Genomic DNA, 18,592 nt, shown 5'->3' with positions numbered 1-18,592 from the left:
TAACTTCCGCCTGAAATAATGTCTGAAATATTGCTTGAAATATTTAACATATACTGTAGCTTAATAGTTCTGCATTTTCATAGCTCTTCAGTCTGCAATATTCCTTCTATATAATCATATAGTCTATTATAAATTGAACTTGGATCTTTGTAGCAAAAATGATTATTGTTCTGGAGGTTTTAGACTCTATCTCTGTTATGTCTTTGAATTGTAACACTGAATTCTGAATATCAAATCATTCATTATGCAAATATACAATGTTTGTAACTTTCCAAGCATTATTATATTTTATGACTTCTAAAGAAAACATTCAAAGGTTCATTTAAAGAGTTGTGGCGCCCCCATGTGTAACAAAGCAAAACTTAGGAAAGATGTTTGTTTTCAATCTGTTTTTAATGGACCCCAGAAATAAATTTGTTCAAACATTTTGTTATTTGTCATTCTTGACCATTTCCTTAAATCGATGAATGTACGTTAACATGTGATCCCATGAGGTTTTGTTGTTTTGACTCATCATCAGTGCATCCAGTGGCTTTATCTTTTCTGAGTCTCAGGTTTGTGTTGTTTCAAGAGCTTTCACTGCAGTCAAACAAAGCTTATTGGGCCCAGTCCTCCACCAGAGTATCCAAGTCCTCTGCCAGGAAAGCTAGGTTACAGGTGAGTTAAGATCTGGATAACATTCATAACTGCAATACATGCACCCAATAAGGGTGATAAGATCTTACATGCAGGGATGTCATGCACCTCGGTTTTTTTAGGGGACACCAGTTACAGTTCTGGCACATTTTCCTGAGGCTGTGAGTCATGATAGTCAAGTGGTGTACTTTATAGTATGCATGCATGGGTCTGTGTTCAAATCCTGATACAGTATACATTCTTATAATAAACCAAGCAAAATTTCAACTGAACTCAACTGCAGTGATCATCCTGCAGCAGCAAAAATTTACTTTTTGATAACACCATTTGTGTTTCTTGGGGGGGAAAACCCTGCCACAAATAAAAAGTAACAAAAAAAATTAAAAATCATTAGGGCTATTTACTATTTAAAATTATGAACTGAAGCGCGAACAAACAATCTCTGCATTTGGAAGAGCATTTTGTGAATCAGAGACGTTTGTCTGCAGCTCTTAACATAGATTCCCTAGCACGTTTCACAAAATGGTTGACATTTAAATGAATATATTCTATATATTCTGTCAAATTTTGGATGGATTTGCCCAACAACCAGTAGGCCTATACAAAAAAAAACTTTCTTTCTGCTCAAATAATGCTGGCTAAATCAAATATTTAGCCTTCAAAACAGAGAAAAAGTGACAGTTTTGGAACACTATTAATTTTGCATCTACAATAAGTGTTGAACTTAAAGGGATAGTTCACCCAAAAATGAAAATAAGCCCATGATTTACTCAACCTGAAGCCATCCTAGGTGTATATGACGAATACAATCAGAGTTATATGAAAAAATGTCCTGGCTTTTCCAAGCTTTATAATGGCAGTACAAGTCCATACAAGTGCATCTATTCATCATAAAAGTGTCCCAAAGTGTTGTGTTCTTGTAGGAAAATTTCCATATTTAAAAGTTTATCGATTAAAATAACTAGCTTCCGGCAGACGGCCGTACGCAAGTCGACTTACAAACAGGGCTGGTCAACTGCGTTCGTCATTACGTTGGAAGTTGCATTTAAAATCCATTTGGATCAAAAATCTGAGAGGACACGTGCCTTCTCAATCACTGAGATATAATCACTGACAGATTCAGAAAACAATGTGCATTTGTTTGAATGTTTTTTAATAGCAATAAAGATAAGCTTGCAAATTAATGTGTAGAAATCAAAATTGGAAGACAAGGTCACAGGCACATTAAAGGACAAGTTCGGTATTTTACACTTAAAGCCCTGTTTTCAGATCGTTTCTGATGAAATAGAATGGTTAAGAATGAAATTTGGACACATGCTGCTGTCCCGAGAATTTTCGGTTTCTGTGGTAGCACCCCCCCACCTCCACAATGGCTGCACTGGAACAATCCTTCCTAAAACGCATTAAACTTTCGTTTACAAAGACGTGAAACTCACCGAGTGGTCAGGGGTGTCCACTGATATGCTCACACAAAAATCGCTGCAAAAGATGCTTTCCAACAGGTGTTTTACCATTCGTTGTAAAACTGTGGACCTATTTTTCCAAACGCCTCACACCCGTACATTCTTCCGTTGAGAGCTTGAATAATAGACGGCGGCGGAGTAATACCGTACCTCACAGCACATCCAATACAAGTCAATGGAGTTGGACAAAAACTACGATAAAACCTGTTGGAAAGCATCTTTTGCAGCGATTTTTGTGTGAGCATATCAGTGAACACCCCTGACCACTCGGTGAGTTTCACGTCTTTGTAAACGAAAGTTTAATGCGTTTTAGGAAGGATTGTTCCAGTGCACCTATGCAGCCATTGTGGAGGTGGGGGGGAAAGCGAAAGAAACCGAAAATTCTCGGGCCAGCAGCATGTGTCCAAATTTCAATCTTAACCGTTCTATTTCATCAGAAACGATCTGAAAACAGGGCTTTAAGTGTAAAATACCGCACTTGTCCTTTAAGGGCATGTTTACACGACGTTGATGTTAAGAAGTCTTTGGGCTACTTAGTACAATACCAATACCATGCAGTGTGCATCTATTTAATATAAGTGTAGTGTACTACTAAGAGGTTATGTTACCCTACTGTCTGCTTTAGCTCAAACAGCAGAACATGGCAAGATCAGGGGTTGATTTCCAGGAGATGGATGAACTTATAAAACGTAAATCGCTTTAAGCATCTGTCAAACGTGTACAAATGTGTATTTTCACAGCATATATTTTCAAAATTATCATTTCTCTATTTAAATGATACTTTCATGAAGACACCAACACAGGCTTGGATAGAATTCGCAAAGGATGCTTGCTCTGCGTGTAAAAGTATGGCAATAACTTTTCTGTAAAGACCTGTTTGAAAGTGTATATAATTTCCTGACATGAAGGCTTTGAAAAAATCACCTCCCCTCTGTCCCAGTTCAGCTGAACCAAGACCCTCTGCAGTTTGTCCTCCACTTTTAGAGATGTTGGGGGTGATGCCATAGCCCTGTATTGCCCATCACGAAGGCAGATGGTCCAGAAGCCATTCTCTGGTCTCGCAGGTACTTCCTGATTTCTCTTCACACGCTCGCTGGCCAAGCCCAGGATCCAGTCCTCGTTGTCACCAACCTCGACCTCCCAGCTGTGGCTTGCTGAGTTAAAGGCAGTGCAGCCCAGCACCTCTGCGCTGATGTGGAAACGCTCAGGGTTACTGGGGAGCCCTTGGTTTGGGGTGCTATACTGGAGACTGGTGAGGTCGTCAGAGAGCATCAAGCAAGGGTGGGCTGTGTTTGGGTCCAGAATTATTGGGCCTGACAAAAGAAGACAGATGTTGAAAACATACAATGAGCATGTTTACATATACACTCACTGATAATGCTGATAAATCACAAAAATCAGCTTGATTTAATTAACCAATTGTCCTAGCAATGCAAGTAAAGTGCGTTTACAAGACTTTATTTAAAAATTAGGTTATTGCCTGGTTGTAACATGAAAACCCAATCATTCGTGTTTCTGACTCTAAGTATTCAGTTGTTATGTGAGAATTGATGTTAAATAAGCCAAATTTTCACTGTACGCTTGACAGTAACATTTGATTTGGCAAAGGTTTTATGCCGGATGTCCTTCTTGACACAACCCAGACACAAATGCATTTACACTTACACACACTTTTACGACAGTTTGGCATATCCATCTGACTTGCATGTCTTTGGACTGTGGGGGAAACTGGAGCAGCCGAAAGACATACAGTACCTAGTGTTTGGATTTGTTAAAATTGGCTTTGTGAAACTTGACTGGATTTTATTCTGCAGAATAATTTACCCTTCTAATACATGAAATGCTCAACACTTGGCTTTTTTTTTCATTCCTTTTTTGTCATTATATACTTTTCAATTTTGAACCAAAGCGAGAACACACATCATCTCTGCATTTGATTCTGTTCAAATCATATAGGCTAAATGCCATATTTTGGCTTTAAAACAGAAATAAAAAAAAAAGGTGACAACTTTGGAAAACTATAAATTTTTTGCACCATGCACCTTTACTAGTTTGGGATTTAATACTTTGAATTAAAGTTTTGAGTCCAAGTTTGTTTTGTTTCAATATTGTTTGATATGATTCAAACCATTCTTTCTTTGAATAATTTTATTGTAGTTTGATTGAATTATAGCTAATATGACATCACAAAATCCCAATATGAAATATGTGGTCCTATCATCCATTATTAACCCAGCTTTAAATATTTTAACTATGCAGCAAAATAAATTGACTACATTAACCCAACATAGGGTTTCAAAATACGGTGACGCATTTCAATTATTTCGTAATAACGAGATCTTATGTTGTTTTAACGACATCTTTTCTCGTAATAACGAGATCTTATGTCGTTTTAACGACATCTTTTCTCATAATAACGAGATCTTATGTCGTTTTAACGACATCTTTTCTCATAATAACAAGATCTTATATCGTTTTAACATCTTTTCTCATAATAACGCGATCTTTTGTCGTTTTAACAACATCTTTTTCTCGTAATAACGAGATCTTATGTCGTTAAAACTACATCTTTTTCTCGTGATAACGAGATGCTATGTGACAATTAACGAAAAATTTTTGCCCTTATAAGGACATGTGTCATGTACAAAATATGCCTTTATATCCACATACAATTGATAGCGATCACGCCTTTATCACAAGCTTAAGCAAATAGTAGCAGCCCCCAATCAGGCAAAATTAATCAATGAGGCCCTTTTTTTTTTTTTTTTTTTATATATATATAATATATTATATATATAAGATTTATTTTTGTTAATAGGCTATATCTTCATTACCTAGAGATATAATTAAACAAAAAGTAGTCAAAACACATCTAACAACATAGCCTTGTTTATTTTTTAGAACATTGTGTTCTTATTTTGTTTAATTAACGAAATGTCAATCTTCGTCTTTATAACAGAAGATACAATACAATACAAAAATCTTCAAGATAAAGCCTACAATCTTCACATGTATAACAGATTGCCACCTTATAAACAGTCCTTTGTGTGGTGGAATAAGCAATACTATATAAAAATATATGGTAAGTATCTTAATTTAAACTTTATTTTATTATTTTATTAGTTCATTATGCTTACTCAACTAATTTAATGTAAAGAGCTGGATACTAATTACTATTGAAATAATGGCAAATATTAAATGTAGGCTATTGATTAGAGTTGCCATAGACTAAAGGATTTTTCTAAGCAATTAGGACTAATCGCACATTTATATTCAATCCTAGGTGCATAGGCTATATTCCGCGCTCAAGCGCATGCATAAAACTTGCCGCAAAGCACCGGCAAAAGTAGGCTAATGATGATATAATAAATGTATCTGAAAAAAATAACGAAGCATTTTAATTGTTTATGAATGAACTAGTCTTTTCTAAATCAGTGTAGGCTGCCTGCATATATCTCCATACATCTCCGCTGTAATGTAGCCTAGATGCGCCTTTCATATGGACAGGATTACATAATCAGATGGTACCGTATAAGGGCAAAAAAGATGTCGTTTTAACAACATAGCATCTCGTTATTACGAGAAAAAGATGCCGTTTTAACGACATAAGATCTCGTTATTACGAGAAAAAGATGTTATTAAAACGACATAAGATCTCGTTATTACGAGAAAAATATGTTATTAAAACGACATACAGTAAGATCTCGTTATTACGAGAAAAATATGTTATTAAAACGTCATACAGTAAGATCTCGTTATGACGAGAAAAGATGTCGTTAAAACGACATAAGATCTCGTTATTACGAGAAAAGATGTTGTTAAAACGACATAAGATCTCGTTATTACGACATAATTGAGGGGAAAAAATAATATGTATGTGGCAGCAATGCGTCACCGTATCAAAATAAGCCAACATGTGTCCTTTACTTTAAAGAGGTACTTACTGTAAGGTGCAACTGCCAGCATGCTCTCCCAGACCTTGTACTTTAGATTCCCAAGATACTTAGATTCATCCAACAAAGATCCAGACATGCATTCTGGATCCTGCAATGTGCTCCATGTTCTGCAAATAATAATAAAAATAATAATAAAATAATATATGTATATTTCTGCAACCAATTGTAACACATACAAGATCTTGACCAAAAATGGAGGCACCTCTTGATGGAAATAACATCACAAAATTTATTTCCATCAAGAGGCGTCTACATTTTTGGTCAAGATCTTGTATTGTCAATGCAAGAGTCCAGCACTCTGTAAAGTCTCCTCCAGCACATCCCAAAGACTTTCAATGAATTTTAAGGTCTGGACTCAGAGGTGCCAATTCATGTGTGAAAATGATTCTTCATGCTCCTCACAACCATTCTTTCACAGTTTGAGCCTGATGAATCTGGACATTGTAATCCTGGAATAAGGTCATGATGTGTCTTCCTATATTGTCTTTAAGAAATGAAAAGCTACACACTCCATCAGTTAGTGTTAGAAGAAATGTTGCCAAACATAAAACATGCTAGAAACATAATAATCACTGCAATAATGATCAAATCATAGACTCTTAAGCATTTTCCTATTTAAATCCAAACAGCATTTTTTTTTTGTATACAGTCTTCTAGGACACAGACATAAAAGAATGACACAGAGAACATATTTTTGTACTGTATATAGTTCCCCCTTGCGAATGCAATCATTTTTAGGTTGTGACTCTTAATTTTCACAGAACCACTGAATTAGAAGCAATAGCAAAAACAAAAAAGGAGAAAGCAAAGGAAAAAAGTAACAGGTAACACTTTACAATAAGGTTCATTAGTTGACGTATTAACTAACATGAACTAACAAAGAGCAATACATTTGTTACAGTATTTATTAATCATTGTTAATGTTAGTTAATAAAAAATCCAGCTGTTCATTGTTTGTTCATATTAGTTCACAGTGCATTAACTAATGCTAAAAAATACAACATTTGATTTTAATAATGTATTAGTAAATGTTGAAATGAATCTGAACTAGCTTAATAAATGTTGTAGAAGTATTGTTCATTCTTAGTTCATGTCAACTAAGGTAATTAACTAATGTTAACAAATGAACCTTATTGTAAAGTGTTCCCAAGTAACGAAAAGAAATTTATTCTTACCCCTCTATTGTAGCTTTGAAGTTCTGTAAAAGAGAAAGATGAATGAATGAATGAAGGAACGAAAGAATAAGAACATGTTATTCAAATATATTTTAAAATTCTCACCTGCAGCAATGTTAAATCTTCAGCGTTCATGGTTTGCTCCATTTTCCTGATCATGTCTGTAAGAGATGATATCCTCCGTCCATTTTCTTTGTCTCTGTTCTTCACGGCCGTGACCCGCCGCTCTTCCTCCTCCTTCAGTCCTGATAACCTGCGCTCTTCCTCCTCATACAGAAACTGATGAAGCTTGAGAAACTCATCCTTCATCTGTCTCTCAACCCGCTGAGCCTGATTCTGAGACAAATAACTGACATTGAAGAAATCTACTGACTGACCTTCTGACAAAAGTCACTTATCTGATCAAATAAAATATTTACCTTGATGTGCTCCAGAGTAAAGGCTGAAGATTGTCTTGCTTTATTGAATAATTGCAGCTTATGTTGCAGAATCTTCATGGCAGCACACATTTCATCCTGCAAATGAAATATCATTCTTTAAAGTAAAACTTAGGATATATTTCTCAATGCCGTGTGGGTAACACTTTACTTGAAGGGGTGTACACCACCATTACACCACTGTAATGTTTATGACAGGTTATGATGTATTGGTTTATGTCAAGTTGTCACAACAAAGACATCTCAAACAATGTCATATTTGCACAAAAAAATGTCATAATTGAGCTAATGACACTTAATGACAATTTTCATAAACATGCATAAAACCTCCTTCATATTCATGACGTGTCATGTCATGATTATGAAGGTGTCATGTCAATCTTATGCACACCCCTTCAAGTAAAGTGTTACCGTAATGGGCGCAAAACAGTGCTTCAGGAACGAGATTTTGCTTTGGGCATCAAAATTAAAAGTTTGTTTATTTATTTCGCTGTCCTAACAATGCCTTATTATTGCCCAGTTTCACAGACAAGGCTTAAAGGGTTAGTTCACGCCAAAATGAAAATTATCCCATAATTTACTCACCCTCAAAACGTTCTTCTTTCAGCCAAACACATTCAGAGTTATATTAACATGCGTCGGGTCAGAGATCACTCTTCCGCCGGAACTAGACTAGTATACGGCTGTTACCGGAAGCTAGTGATTATAGCTAATAAAGTTATAAATATGGATATTTTTCTTACACAAATGCATCACTTCGCTTCAGAAGGCCTTTATTAACTTTATAGATTACTTTTCTGATGGATGCACTTTTTAGGTCAAAATCTCAGGATCTATTCACTTACATTATAAAGCTTGGAAGAGACTTTTTATATATATATATATAACTCTGATTGTGTTTGGCTGAAAGAAGAAAGTCATATACACCTATGGCTTGAGAGTGAGTAAATAATGGGATAATTTTCATTTTTGGGTGAACTCTAGTCCCAGGTTGAAATGCAAGTTGGAGCTAAAAGTTAAAGTCGCCATGAACCGGAAGTTACAAAGACTTTTCTCCAGTGTTGTGACGAATTTCCAAGTGAAATGGAATATTGAACAGAAGGCAGGGTTTTACTTTAGCGCTCCTCCTCTCCATCTCTCGCTCATAGCAGACTACGGTTTTGAGAGGAGTTGCCACGCCCTCGCGCCATAGCACATGACAGAAAGAGAGATGAAGTCGTTTCGAGGGGGGAGGGAAGGATAACATATTTGATTGAATATAAGGGCACATGAATTTTTAAAAATGAATGAAGTGCACAGATAAATCATTTGTAATAAACACTACAATATTACATATAAAAATATGAATGGTAAAATTTGATTTCATGGCGACTTTAACAGTTAACTGAAAGTGAATTGCACTGGAATATTTCAATATGTCAGTGCCATTGCTCTGTCTCAAGATGCACACCAGTAATGTTTAAGTCATAATTTTTAAATGTCAAAATATATAAAGACATAAATGTCAAAAAAGGCCTAATTCTGACTTAATCTAAGCCCTGTCTGTGAAACTAGGCCTACATGGTTTGTTGCATTTGCATTCAGCATTGTGTCTTTTTTCAGAACAGACCTACAACCCACTATGAGAACAACCAGTGCAGAAAAAACTATATATACAACTGAAGCACTTTTTCAATACAAACTTCTCTTTCCAGCACTACCCTGATCCAAAGGTGCAAGTATACACTTTGAAAGATTTATGTCACATTTTGGATGGAGTTGATCACATTTTCCCAGAATACAATAGGACGCATATGCCACAATGGGAGCTCGAACAAGGGGAATGAAGAAGGTGTTGTTTGAAAGCCTGCCATGATCTTTTTGGCCGAACACTGAGATAATGTCAAAGCAAACTTGATAAACAGCATTCTTATGCCCTGCCGCTGTAAATCTTGAGAACAGCAACACAATGTTACACAGTGTGTCGAAACAATGTGGCTCTGTCAAACTCTACCTTGCAGTCCAGAGCCGCCTCTTCCGTGGGAGAGCAGTCGTGACCTTTGTGCATTTTTGAGGCTTGGCACACCACGCAGATGGGCTCCTGATCCACCAGACAGAAGAGTTTGAGCTTTTCCCCATGTCTCCAGCACAGGGTGTTTGATCCAGGCGCACTGCCCTGGCCTTTCCCCAGCTGAAAAGCTTCACACAGGTTTTTGAGGGCCCGGTTTGAAAGTGGGCTTTTCTTGGATGCTTTTCTCCTGCAGACGGGGCAGCTGCGAAAGACTGCGCTCTCCCAGAAGTGCTCCAGACAGCTCCTGCAGAAACTGTGGCTACATGGCAAAAGCACCGGATCCTGGAAGATGTCACAGCACACGGGACAGGAGAGGTCCTCTTCGGGAAGGTTTGCAGACATGTCCTGTAGCAGGTACCGCTTTTTTTCCGGGTTTTAAGAGGAGGGCTTGTTGTCTGCGTTAGACATCTCTTAGCTAAAGCTTTACAGGTGTTCTGGTTTCATGGAGCACAGCGCTGATAATGCGTCTGTCTTGACATGCAACAGTAGAGAGGGAGGGGTCTGAGCACTCTGAACTAGTAAAACTAGAAGTGATTGTTGAATAATGTAGAGAGAGTGGATGGTAGTTGATCCACTTCCTATAGCCCGTTCCAGTCTAATTCAAATGTGGTTTCACTATTTAAGTTCTGCTTCCCATACATCGCAATAAATCCATTATTAATATATACACAATAAGGTTCCAAAAGGGGGCTTTTACAGCGATGCCATAGAAGAATGGTACACCCCCCAAAAAACTTTCAGTGAAAAGAACTATTAGTGTAAAGGACTTTTAAAAAATCCAAGCCTTCCACTATACTGACAATACAACTTTTTTTCCATAATAAAGAACCTTTTGTGGAAAGGTTCCGATGATGTTAAAGGCTCTTCATGGAACCATTGATGCCAATAAAGAACTTTTATTTTTAGGATTATTGTGTATATTAATATAGGTTTATATTTATGCATTGTGACACACATGCAAATCTCATTAATGCAAAACAATCTCTGTAATGCAGAACAACCATTCTAATTATTCAAATGTAATTGTATAATTTTAAAAATTATTTGCTGGACAAAATGGCACTCAAACCAATCAATTAATCTTAACTTGGTTTTTCTGAGTAAGCAAGGGATATGTGAATAGTAGCCTACAGATTATTAGATTTTTATAATTAAGTTAAGACTAAGTGGAAAAGTAATAGAAGACAGTTTGTTTGTTTGTTTGTTTGTTTGTTTGTTTGTTTTAAGTGTTGCTATTCATGCAAAGCAAGCTTAATCGGGTTCCTCAGGGGTCCATTCTTGGACCCTTATATATACAGTACATGATTTGTCAAATGTTTCTACTCCAATAATGTTTGCAGATAAAACAAACTTAGTACTCTCTCACTCAGATTTTAATTTATTGATTAAGAATATAAATTATGGTCTAATCACATATGCTAACTGGTATAATTTAAATAAATTATCTTTAAATATATATATATATATATACACTTTTTTGTTTTGTTTTGTTTTTTTGTGGTAAAAATTTCTACCCTGGATTTATCAAAAATTACAATTGAGTGTATTGAGATGCCTCAAGTGTCAACTATATATAATTCCTGGGAGTTTTTGTTGATTAGAGCTTGAGTTCACAAGTTCACTATCAGTAGGCTATAATAAGGAGGGTTAGGCACCTTGTTACGTGAGTGTCTTCTTACTAACTACAGTTTAATGTACTCGTATCTCTCATATTGTAATATATAAAGTTTGGGCGAGCACTTTTAGCATTTCACCAAAAAATAAATAAATAAATAAATAAATAAAATAAAATAAAATCCTTCATTAACATTTTGTTGGGATTGCCATTGCAACCCGATCAAATGCATTTACTTCACCTGCTTTGTTATTTCAGAAACTTCAGGTTCTGATATTAATATTTCTCAAATGTTTTCACTTATAATATTCAGGTAAACGTAACATTCCAGACCAATTTAATGTGTATTTTAAAGTAAATTCACAGGTTCACTGTAACTTAAGATGCCATTCTCGATTTCTCTTTTCCTATATTTTTCAGACGTATCCTTTAATAGTGGTCCGTATGGTCGCCTATCCTCTCAGCATCATACCCGGTGTCTCCACGAGCTTCTTCCATCCAAGCTTCTGGAGCCTTCTCTCCTCGGTTGCCACAGCGATGACGTTATCTTGCACCACACGTTCAGCCCAGTAACGGAGCTCAGAGGCGGGCGTTATTAGAGAGACGAGCAGAAAAAAGCAGCTCAATCCGTGAGTGTGCAGAAGACAGACAGCCATCGGTTCGATTCCCGCGTCCCCGCCAGTGTCCCTCCTGCTGCATCATGCGCGAGATTGTGCACCTGCAAGCCGGCCAGTGCGGCAACCAGATCGGAGCCAAGGTAAAATGCACAAATAGCCTACATTTCTTTGTTTGAGAACGGACGGCTCAGATTGGAAAAATGCACGCGAGGCGACAAACCCGCCTTTAAAGAAGCTCTCATCAGCTGCATGCAGGATTTAAAGACGCATTTGCCCAATCTGAACTGTCAATCATTGTACGATGGGGAATCAAACATTCCTTCTGTTTCCCCTTTTAATAATAGCGATAATCGTGCCATCATGGCACATTTATTACAGTTAGACCTTCAGGGTAGCCTAATTGATGGCAATGAGATTGAATTGTTGGATTGGTTCCTCCTATCGACGATCATGACCTACTTAACGCTTTATTAGCATATGGGAATAAAATATTCTACTTTGGTATTTAATATTTTGCAAATAGATTACATATTCATATAATATAGTGACATATGCATTCGAGACCCACATTGCTGAATGAAAATAACAGCACATTCATTGTTATGATATTCCTCGGATTCTTTTTTGGAACCCTGAAATTGACGTAATCCTCAAGATTCCAAACGTTCCAAACATAAATTGGAGATACATTGTGGGATGCAATTAATTTGCTCGTCAGCGTTAATCATTACGTTTTTTTATCCTACATAAAATTGTAACTCTACATATTTGCTGCTAATTGCATTCTTGGTTTTTAAATTTCTAACCAGATAAATATGATTCTTTATTCGGTTTCTCTGTCTCCCTCTGCCTCTCCCTCTCTGGCCTCCGCCCTGTTCTCTCTCTCTCTCTCTCTCTCTCTCTCTCTCTCTCTCTCTCTCTCTCTCTCTCTCTCTCTCTCTCTCTCTCTCTCTCTCTCTCTCTCTCTCTCTCTCTCTCTCTCTCAGTTCTGGGAGGTTATCAGCGATGAGCACGGCATTGATCCTACTGGAACATATCATGGAGACAGTGACCTGCAGCTTGACAGGATCAGTGTTTACTACAATGAGGCCTCAGGTATTTTATATATATATATATAAGGTTACTATCTTATAGGTTACAGTCTGCATTTTTATTAAATATTTAAATAAATATTATATTTAGTGGGATCCAAAAGCCTGAGACAGCATTGGAAATCTGGGATGTAAACTTAGCTTTGTAAATAACTATTAAAACCAAATTGTCAAATGAAACGCTCAAGTAAAATAAATTATATATATATATATATATATATATATATATATATATATATATATATATATATATATATATATATATATATATATATATATATATATATATATCTGATAAAAAACCTAGACTAAATAAAATTAAAAGAAATATTGCATAGCTTGGCAAATGTTGAAGTAATAAAATTGCATTAAATTGCATAATATACATTTAAAACTGAATATAAAACACAAGCTAATTCAAAATATTTACTGTACAGTGTTTTACGCATTACATTTTACCTTAGTAATATCAGTAAATTATGCATAATTACATGCAGCTAACCCTAAACCAAACCCTAATCCTGTAAGTAGGCTACATGTTGTTAATTAAAATTACTCAGTAGTTAAATGTATAATTACACTGTAACAAGGAAACCTTAAAATAGTGTTACCAATATAATTATATTAAAATAATAGTTTTTAGATTTTTAAGATTTAAATTCTTAAATTAAATAAATAAGAGCAAATTTAAAAATCTAAAAAAAAATCTCTATTTTTAACTCATTTGCACTAAAGAATGACAAAAACCAAGCTGATGTGCTTCAGATTGTTCTTAAATCACGTTGTGTAACATGAGGGGCTTTTCCATAGTTCCAATAACTATTGTTGTCGTTAACCATAACTAAGAAACCGCTTTTTGCCGTGTTTGCACCACAAGAACTGGGAACGATTTTAGTTATAAAACTATAGAGCTGGTAAGTCCCGCCCCTTCCGTAAAACCCCGCTGGACCTCAAAGTTGAAAAACCGTCAATGCAAGTGAATGGGAGAAAATAATTATTTTCTGATCCCGTTTGAATTGTGCCATGAATTGAACATATGTTGTCTGTGAATTTTTTATATAACTTTTCATGTTACGAGTTTGACAGTATATGGTATGATTCTTCGGCTAGCAGTTGTGGAAAAGACATAACGAGAAAGACTACATGTCGCCTATGTGACGTCACCCCATAAAGTTGACTTACCCGTGGTTTTCGCCAACCTCAACGATTTTGTCCTCTCCCTGAAAGAAGGCGATGAAGTGCACCAAAGACACAGCCATGTTTAGCGGGATCCGTGAGCTAGTCCGTGTGCTAGTGGTGGTGACGTTTCAAACGCGTCGAGAGTTGTAGTCCACAAAGTGCTCTCACACAAAGTCTAACCGTATCAAACTTCTACCTGCTAAATTGTAGCATTCTTTACACGAAAAGTTATATGAAAATTTCACAGACAACATATGTTCACATTCATGGCAAAATTCAAACGGGACCAGAAAATAATTATTTTCTCCCATTCACTTGCATTGACGATTTTTCAACTTTGAGGTCCAGCGGGGTTTTACGGAAGGGGCGGGACTTACCAGCTCTATAAAACCACACCTTTTGTGGCGACTAAATACCTACTACAGATAGGGATAGTTTGAGTGCTGCAATCAGTACAGCAAGACAGAAAGACCAGTTGAAATTCATTCAAGATTTCAGTTGAATTTTCACTTAAATCGTTATGCTGATTTGAATAAAATTTTGTTTTTTGTAATGCAAAATGTAAGCACTGTGTTTAAACCTCGTTGTATGTACAGAAATTTTGCCTGTCTGGTCAGTCTGACCCACTGTATCTGTCTCTCTGTTTAGGTGGGAAGTATGTTCCCCGTGCTATCTTGGTGGACCTGGAGCCTGGCACGATGGATTCAGTTCGTTCTGGACCCTTTGGACAGATATTTAGACCTGACAACTTTGTGTTTGGTAAGCGTTCATCAAATACAAGCACAATGATGGAAATAACAAAAGTAGGGTAGGAATTCAGTAGGTATGAGCCTCACGGAATGAATGAAAAATGAATTTGCCTCTTCTATTAAATGCTAGGAGTTCAGATTTGACTTGTTAGAATGAACACCCCAAAGTACCAGGACAGTGTACTTGTAATGCAATATATATGGCGGAATAAGCCCCGCCTTCTAAATCAAAGAACCAAAAGAGAGCCATAGAACCTCCAGTTCCCTTAGAAACCTGACGCAAGCTTAGGTCTGCACATGAACACCAACCTGATATACATTGTTTAAACTTTATTTGAGCATAAGAAACTACATTTATGAGTCATGACAGATTTTATTACTGAAATGTTTAAATGCGAGTTTGGACAGTAGGTTAAGGGATTTCAGGATTCCCCCATTCAAGTATAGGACATGGTCTTGGATGCCCAAAATAAGCCGCGTTTCCACCGCAGGAGCTTTCCCCAGGAACTTTGGGGTGGTACTCTGTGTGTTTCCACCGCAGGAACCAGGATCTAAATGAAGTTCCGGGTAAACATTTCTCCCTCGGAGGTACTTTTTCAAAGTTCCGAAACTTTCGGGGGTTGGATTTGTGCACTGAACATGCTGATTGGTTGAGTTAATGCCGCATTTTTGAAAAAGGTTCCTGGGACAAATTGTAATTTCGTAATTTCGGTGGAAACGTGGCTATAGCTGCCAGGAGTCCTGATTTTTCTGAGTTAGGCGCGATCCTGGGTCAAGATATTTTGTTGATCCTGGAACAACATTCCAACATATCCCTACCCCTAAACCTAACCCTACCCATAAGTTATCCCTTAAATCAGAGGGAAATGATGGTGAATAACTGATGTAGAAGCACCTAACCCTGGTTGTAAGCCTAAACTTGACATAAACTGTAAATTTGTCACTCAAACCTGGTTGGTTGATTGGAATGTTGTTCCAGGATCAACAAAGATGTTGATCCAGGGACATGTTGTACTTGTTGCAGTTCTGCCCAGAATGCATTGCAAATAGGGCCGCAGAGTAAACTGACTTTCCCTTAAAGGAACCGTCAATGCTCAATTCATTTTGTAATGTGTGCAGGTCAGAGTGGTGCTGGAAACAACTGGGCCAAAGGTCACTACACAGAAGGAGCAGAGCTGGTGGACTCTGTACTGGATGTTGTTCGTAAGGAAGCAGAAAGCTGCGACTGCCTGCAAGGCTTCCAGCTCACTCACTCTCTCGGCGGAGGCACCGGCTCCGGGATGGGAACCCTCCTCATCAGCAAGATCCGCGAGGAGTATCCCGACCGCATCATGAACACATTCAGCGTGGTGCCCTCGCCCAAGGTGTCCGACACCGTGGTGGAGCCCTATAACGCCACGCTGTCCGTCCACCAGCTGGTGGAGAACACTGACGAGACCTACTGCATCGACAACGAGGCTCTCTATGACATCTGCTTCCGCACGCTCAAGCTCACCACACCGACCTACGGCGACCTCAACCATCTCGTCTCCGCCACCATGAGCGGCGTGACAACCTGCCTCCGCTTCCCCGGCCAGCTCAACGCCGACCTTCGCAAACTGGCCGTCAACATGGTGCCCTTCCCACGTCTCCACTTCTTCATGCCCGGCTTCGCTCCACTCACCAGCCGAGGCAGCCAGCAGTACCGCTCGCTCTCAGTTCCCGAGCTCACGCAGCAGATGTTCGACGCCAAGAACATGATGGCCGCCTGCGACCCGCGTCACGGCCGCTACCTGACCGTGGCCGCCGTCTTCCGCGGACGCATGTCCATGAAGGAGGTGGACGAGCAGATGCTGAACGTCCAAAACAAGAACAGCAGCTACTTCGTCGAGTGGATTCCCAACAATGTCAAGACCGCCGTTTGCGACATCCCACCACGCGGGCTCAAAATGGCAGCCACTTTCATCGGCAACAGCACGGCCATCCAGGAGCTCTTCAAGCGCATTTCCGAGCAGTTCACCGCTATGTTCCGCCGCAAAGCTTTCTTGCACTGGTACACCGGCGAGGGCATGGACGAGATGGAGTTCACAGAGGCAGAGAGCAACATGAACGACCTGGTGTCCGAGTACCAGCAGTACCAGGACGCCACCGCCGAAGAGGGCGAGTTCGAAGAGGAGGGCGAGGAGGAGGTCGCCTAAATCGCAACCACCAGCCGCAATAGTGCTCTACTCCATCAACATCATTTCATCCTTCTCACCACAAACCGATGCTCTCCTGTGGTTTGGTTTTGTGTTTCTAAGTGTTGTGAATGCAACAACGCAAGTGATTTTAACTGTGAAGCCTTCAGATTCCATAACGATGAAACGATTGTCCATGTCAATCTGAATAAAGGCAAATTCTGAATCTGAAGTGCTTTTGTTGGGCTTTTTTCTAACGTCACAGAGGTTTACATGAATGTCTAATTTACATCAGTGGTCCTCAACTAGGGGGCCAGGATGACTTAAAACGATTAAAAATAAAACAAAAAGCTTTAAAATCAGCTTAAAACAGCTAAAAATCAAGATGGAAATCATGTTTTTTTATTTTATTTGTTCCCTCAACAACTGCCATTTTTATGGTTCCCATGGTCTACAAAAACTTGGATATGAGGGAATTTTAAAAGTGATTTGTAGACCTGAAAAAGTCATTGAAATCTAAAATCTTAAATTGGTTAATTATTTGGTAGTAAAAAGCATAAACTCTGAAGAACATTTTAGTAGATATTGAAACTTTGGAATTTAACATTTATTCATTTAAATATTTTTTATTATTAATTTAAATATTATTTAAATGAATTTAAATAATTAATGTAAATATTTTTAAATATATTGCCACTCCCCATTTTTGTGAAGAAAAAAAAAGAAAGTGTTTCATTGGCATCAACGGTTTCAAGGAAAACATTTAGCATTCATGGAAACTTTCCATTCAACAAAAAGTTAATTATAGTGGAAACAGGTTCTTTAGATTATTAAAGTTCCTTCACACTAAGAAAAAAAATTGTTGTTTTAAAAGGTTATTTGGGGAACCAAAAAAGGTTCTTCTATGGCATAACTGTGATATACCCCTTTTGTAACCTTTACTTTAAAAAGTGTACAACCTTGAAGTTAAAAAGGTTGAGGACCACTGATTTACATGAACAGAGTTTCTTGATATTATCATTCAAATGTATATATATATATAGCCATTTTACTACAGCAAATGAAGTCAAAAGCAAAGACTGAAATCTTAGCAGCCACTAGAGAGCAGTGTTCCTAAAAACAACCTACTGAACAGGTCTTTCTAAGATCTAGTCCACATAATAAATCTTGCTTTGTTCTTGGCAAGCAAATCTGAGACCCAGCCTTAAGCAATGCTGTCTAATTGCAATACGCTTCCTAGAAAGACACTCCTCCATGCACACCCAAGATATTATTGTATTATTGTGTCAGCAATCATATGACATTTATGTAACATTATAAAACCTCAAAGTAGCCTACACCTTTCCAGCTACAAATTCAGAGACCTTTACTAGATATCTTTCACAGGCCTTGTAATCCACCTTATTTTTTTGTAATTGGGAATTCTGATATATCTGGAAATAACTTAATTCCTCTTAATTCCTAATTC

At 37.6% G+C, this 18,592-nt stretch overlaps 2 protein-coding genes across 2 annotated transcripts; one reads left to right on the top strand and one right to left on the bottom strand.

Moving 5' to 3' along the window:
- Window positions 1-1,880: 1,880 nt before the first annotated feature.
- Window positions 1,881-10,118, bottom strand: LOC308699315 (nuclear factor 7, brain). Its single transcript, XM_081380038.1, has 6 exons — window positions 9,661-10,118; window positions 7,650-7,745; window positions 7,336-7,566; window positions 7,231-7,253; window positions 6,044-6,162; window positions 1,881-3,412 (listed from the first exon to the last, which is right to left on the bottom strand). Exons 1-6 carry the CDS (start codon window positions 10,057-10,059, stop codon window positions 2,883-2,885), a joined length of 1,398 nt encoding a protein of 465 aa, XP_081236164.1. The 5' UTR covers window positions 10,060-10,118; the 3' UTR covers window positions 1,881-2,882.
- On the top strand, window positions 9,930-17,354 carry tubb4bl (tubulin, beta 4B class IVb-like). The gene is made up of 5 exons (XM_081380050.1): window positions 9,930-10,071; window positions 11,753-12,089; window positions 12,936-13,044; window positions 14,868-14,978; window positions 16,088-17,354. Exons 2-5 carry the CDS (start codon window positions 12,033-12,035, stop codon window positions 17,143-17,145), a joined length of 1,335 nt encoding a protein of 444 aa, XP_081236176.1. The 5' UTR covers window positions 9,930-10,071; window positions 11,753-12,032; the 3' UTR covers window positions 17,146-17,354.
- Window positions 17,355-18,592: the final 1,238 nt, after the last annotated feature.

Source organism: Scardinius erythrophthalmus (genome assembly GCF_964197995.2).
Source record: "Scardinius erythrophthalmus genome assembly, chromosome: 1".
In the NCBI taxonomy this organism is placed as follows: Eukaryota; Metazoa; Chordata; class Actinopteri; order Cypriniformes; family Leuciscidae; genus Scardinius; species Scardinius erythrophthalmus.
Note: the sequence above shows the minus strand (reverse complement) of the source record. Positions and strands in the feature narration are given on the sequence as shown.

What these genes read in the sequence shown, in the direction of transcription:
- LOC308699315 (XM_081380038.1), bottom strand. Translation starts at nt 10,059, where the DNA reads ATGTCTGCAAACCTTCCCGAAGAGGACCTCTCCTGTCCCGTGTGCTGT. An exon ending in TTACTCTGGAGCACATCAAG is followed by an intron (nt 7,567 to 7,649) that starts GTAAATATTTTA and finishes TATTTGTCTCAG; the next exon opens with AATCAGGCTCAGCGGGTTGA. An exon ending in GCTGGCAGTTGCACCTTACA is followed by an intron (nt 3,413 to 6,043) that starts GTAAGTACCTCT and finishes TTCTTTTGTCAG; the next exon opens with GCCCAATAATTCTGGACCCA.
- tubb4bl (XM_081380050.1), top strand. Translation starts at nt 12,033, where the DNA reads ATGCGCGAGATTGTGCACCTGCAAGCCGGCCAGTGCGGCAACCAGATC. An exon ending in TTACTACAATGAGGCCTCAG is followed by an intron (nt 13,045 to 14,867) that starts GTATTTTATATA and finishes CTCTCTGTTTAG; the next exon opens with GTGGGAAGTATGTTCCCCGT. An exon ending in ACCTGACAACTTTGTGTTTG is followed by an intron (nt 14,979 to 16,087) that starts GTAAGCGTTCAT and finishes TAATGTGTGCAG; the next exon opens with GTCAGAGTGGTGCTGGAAAC.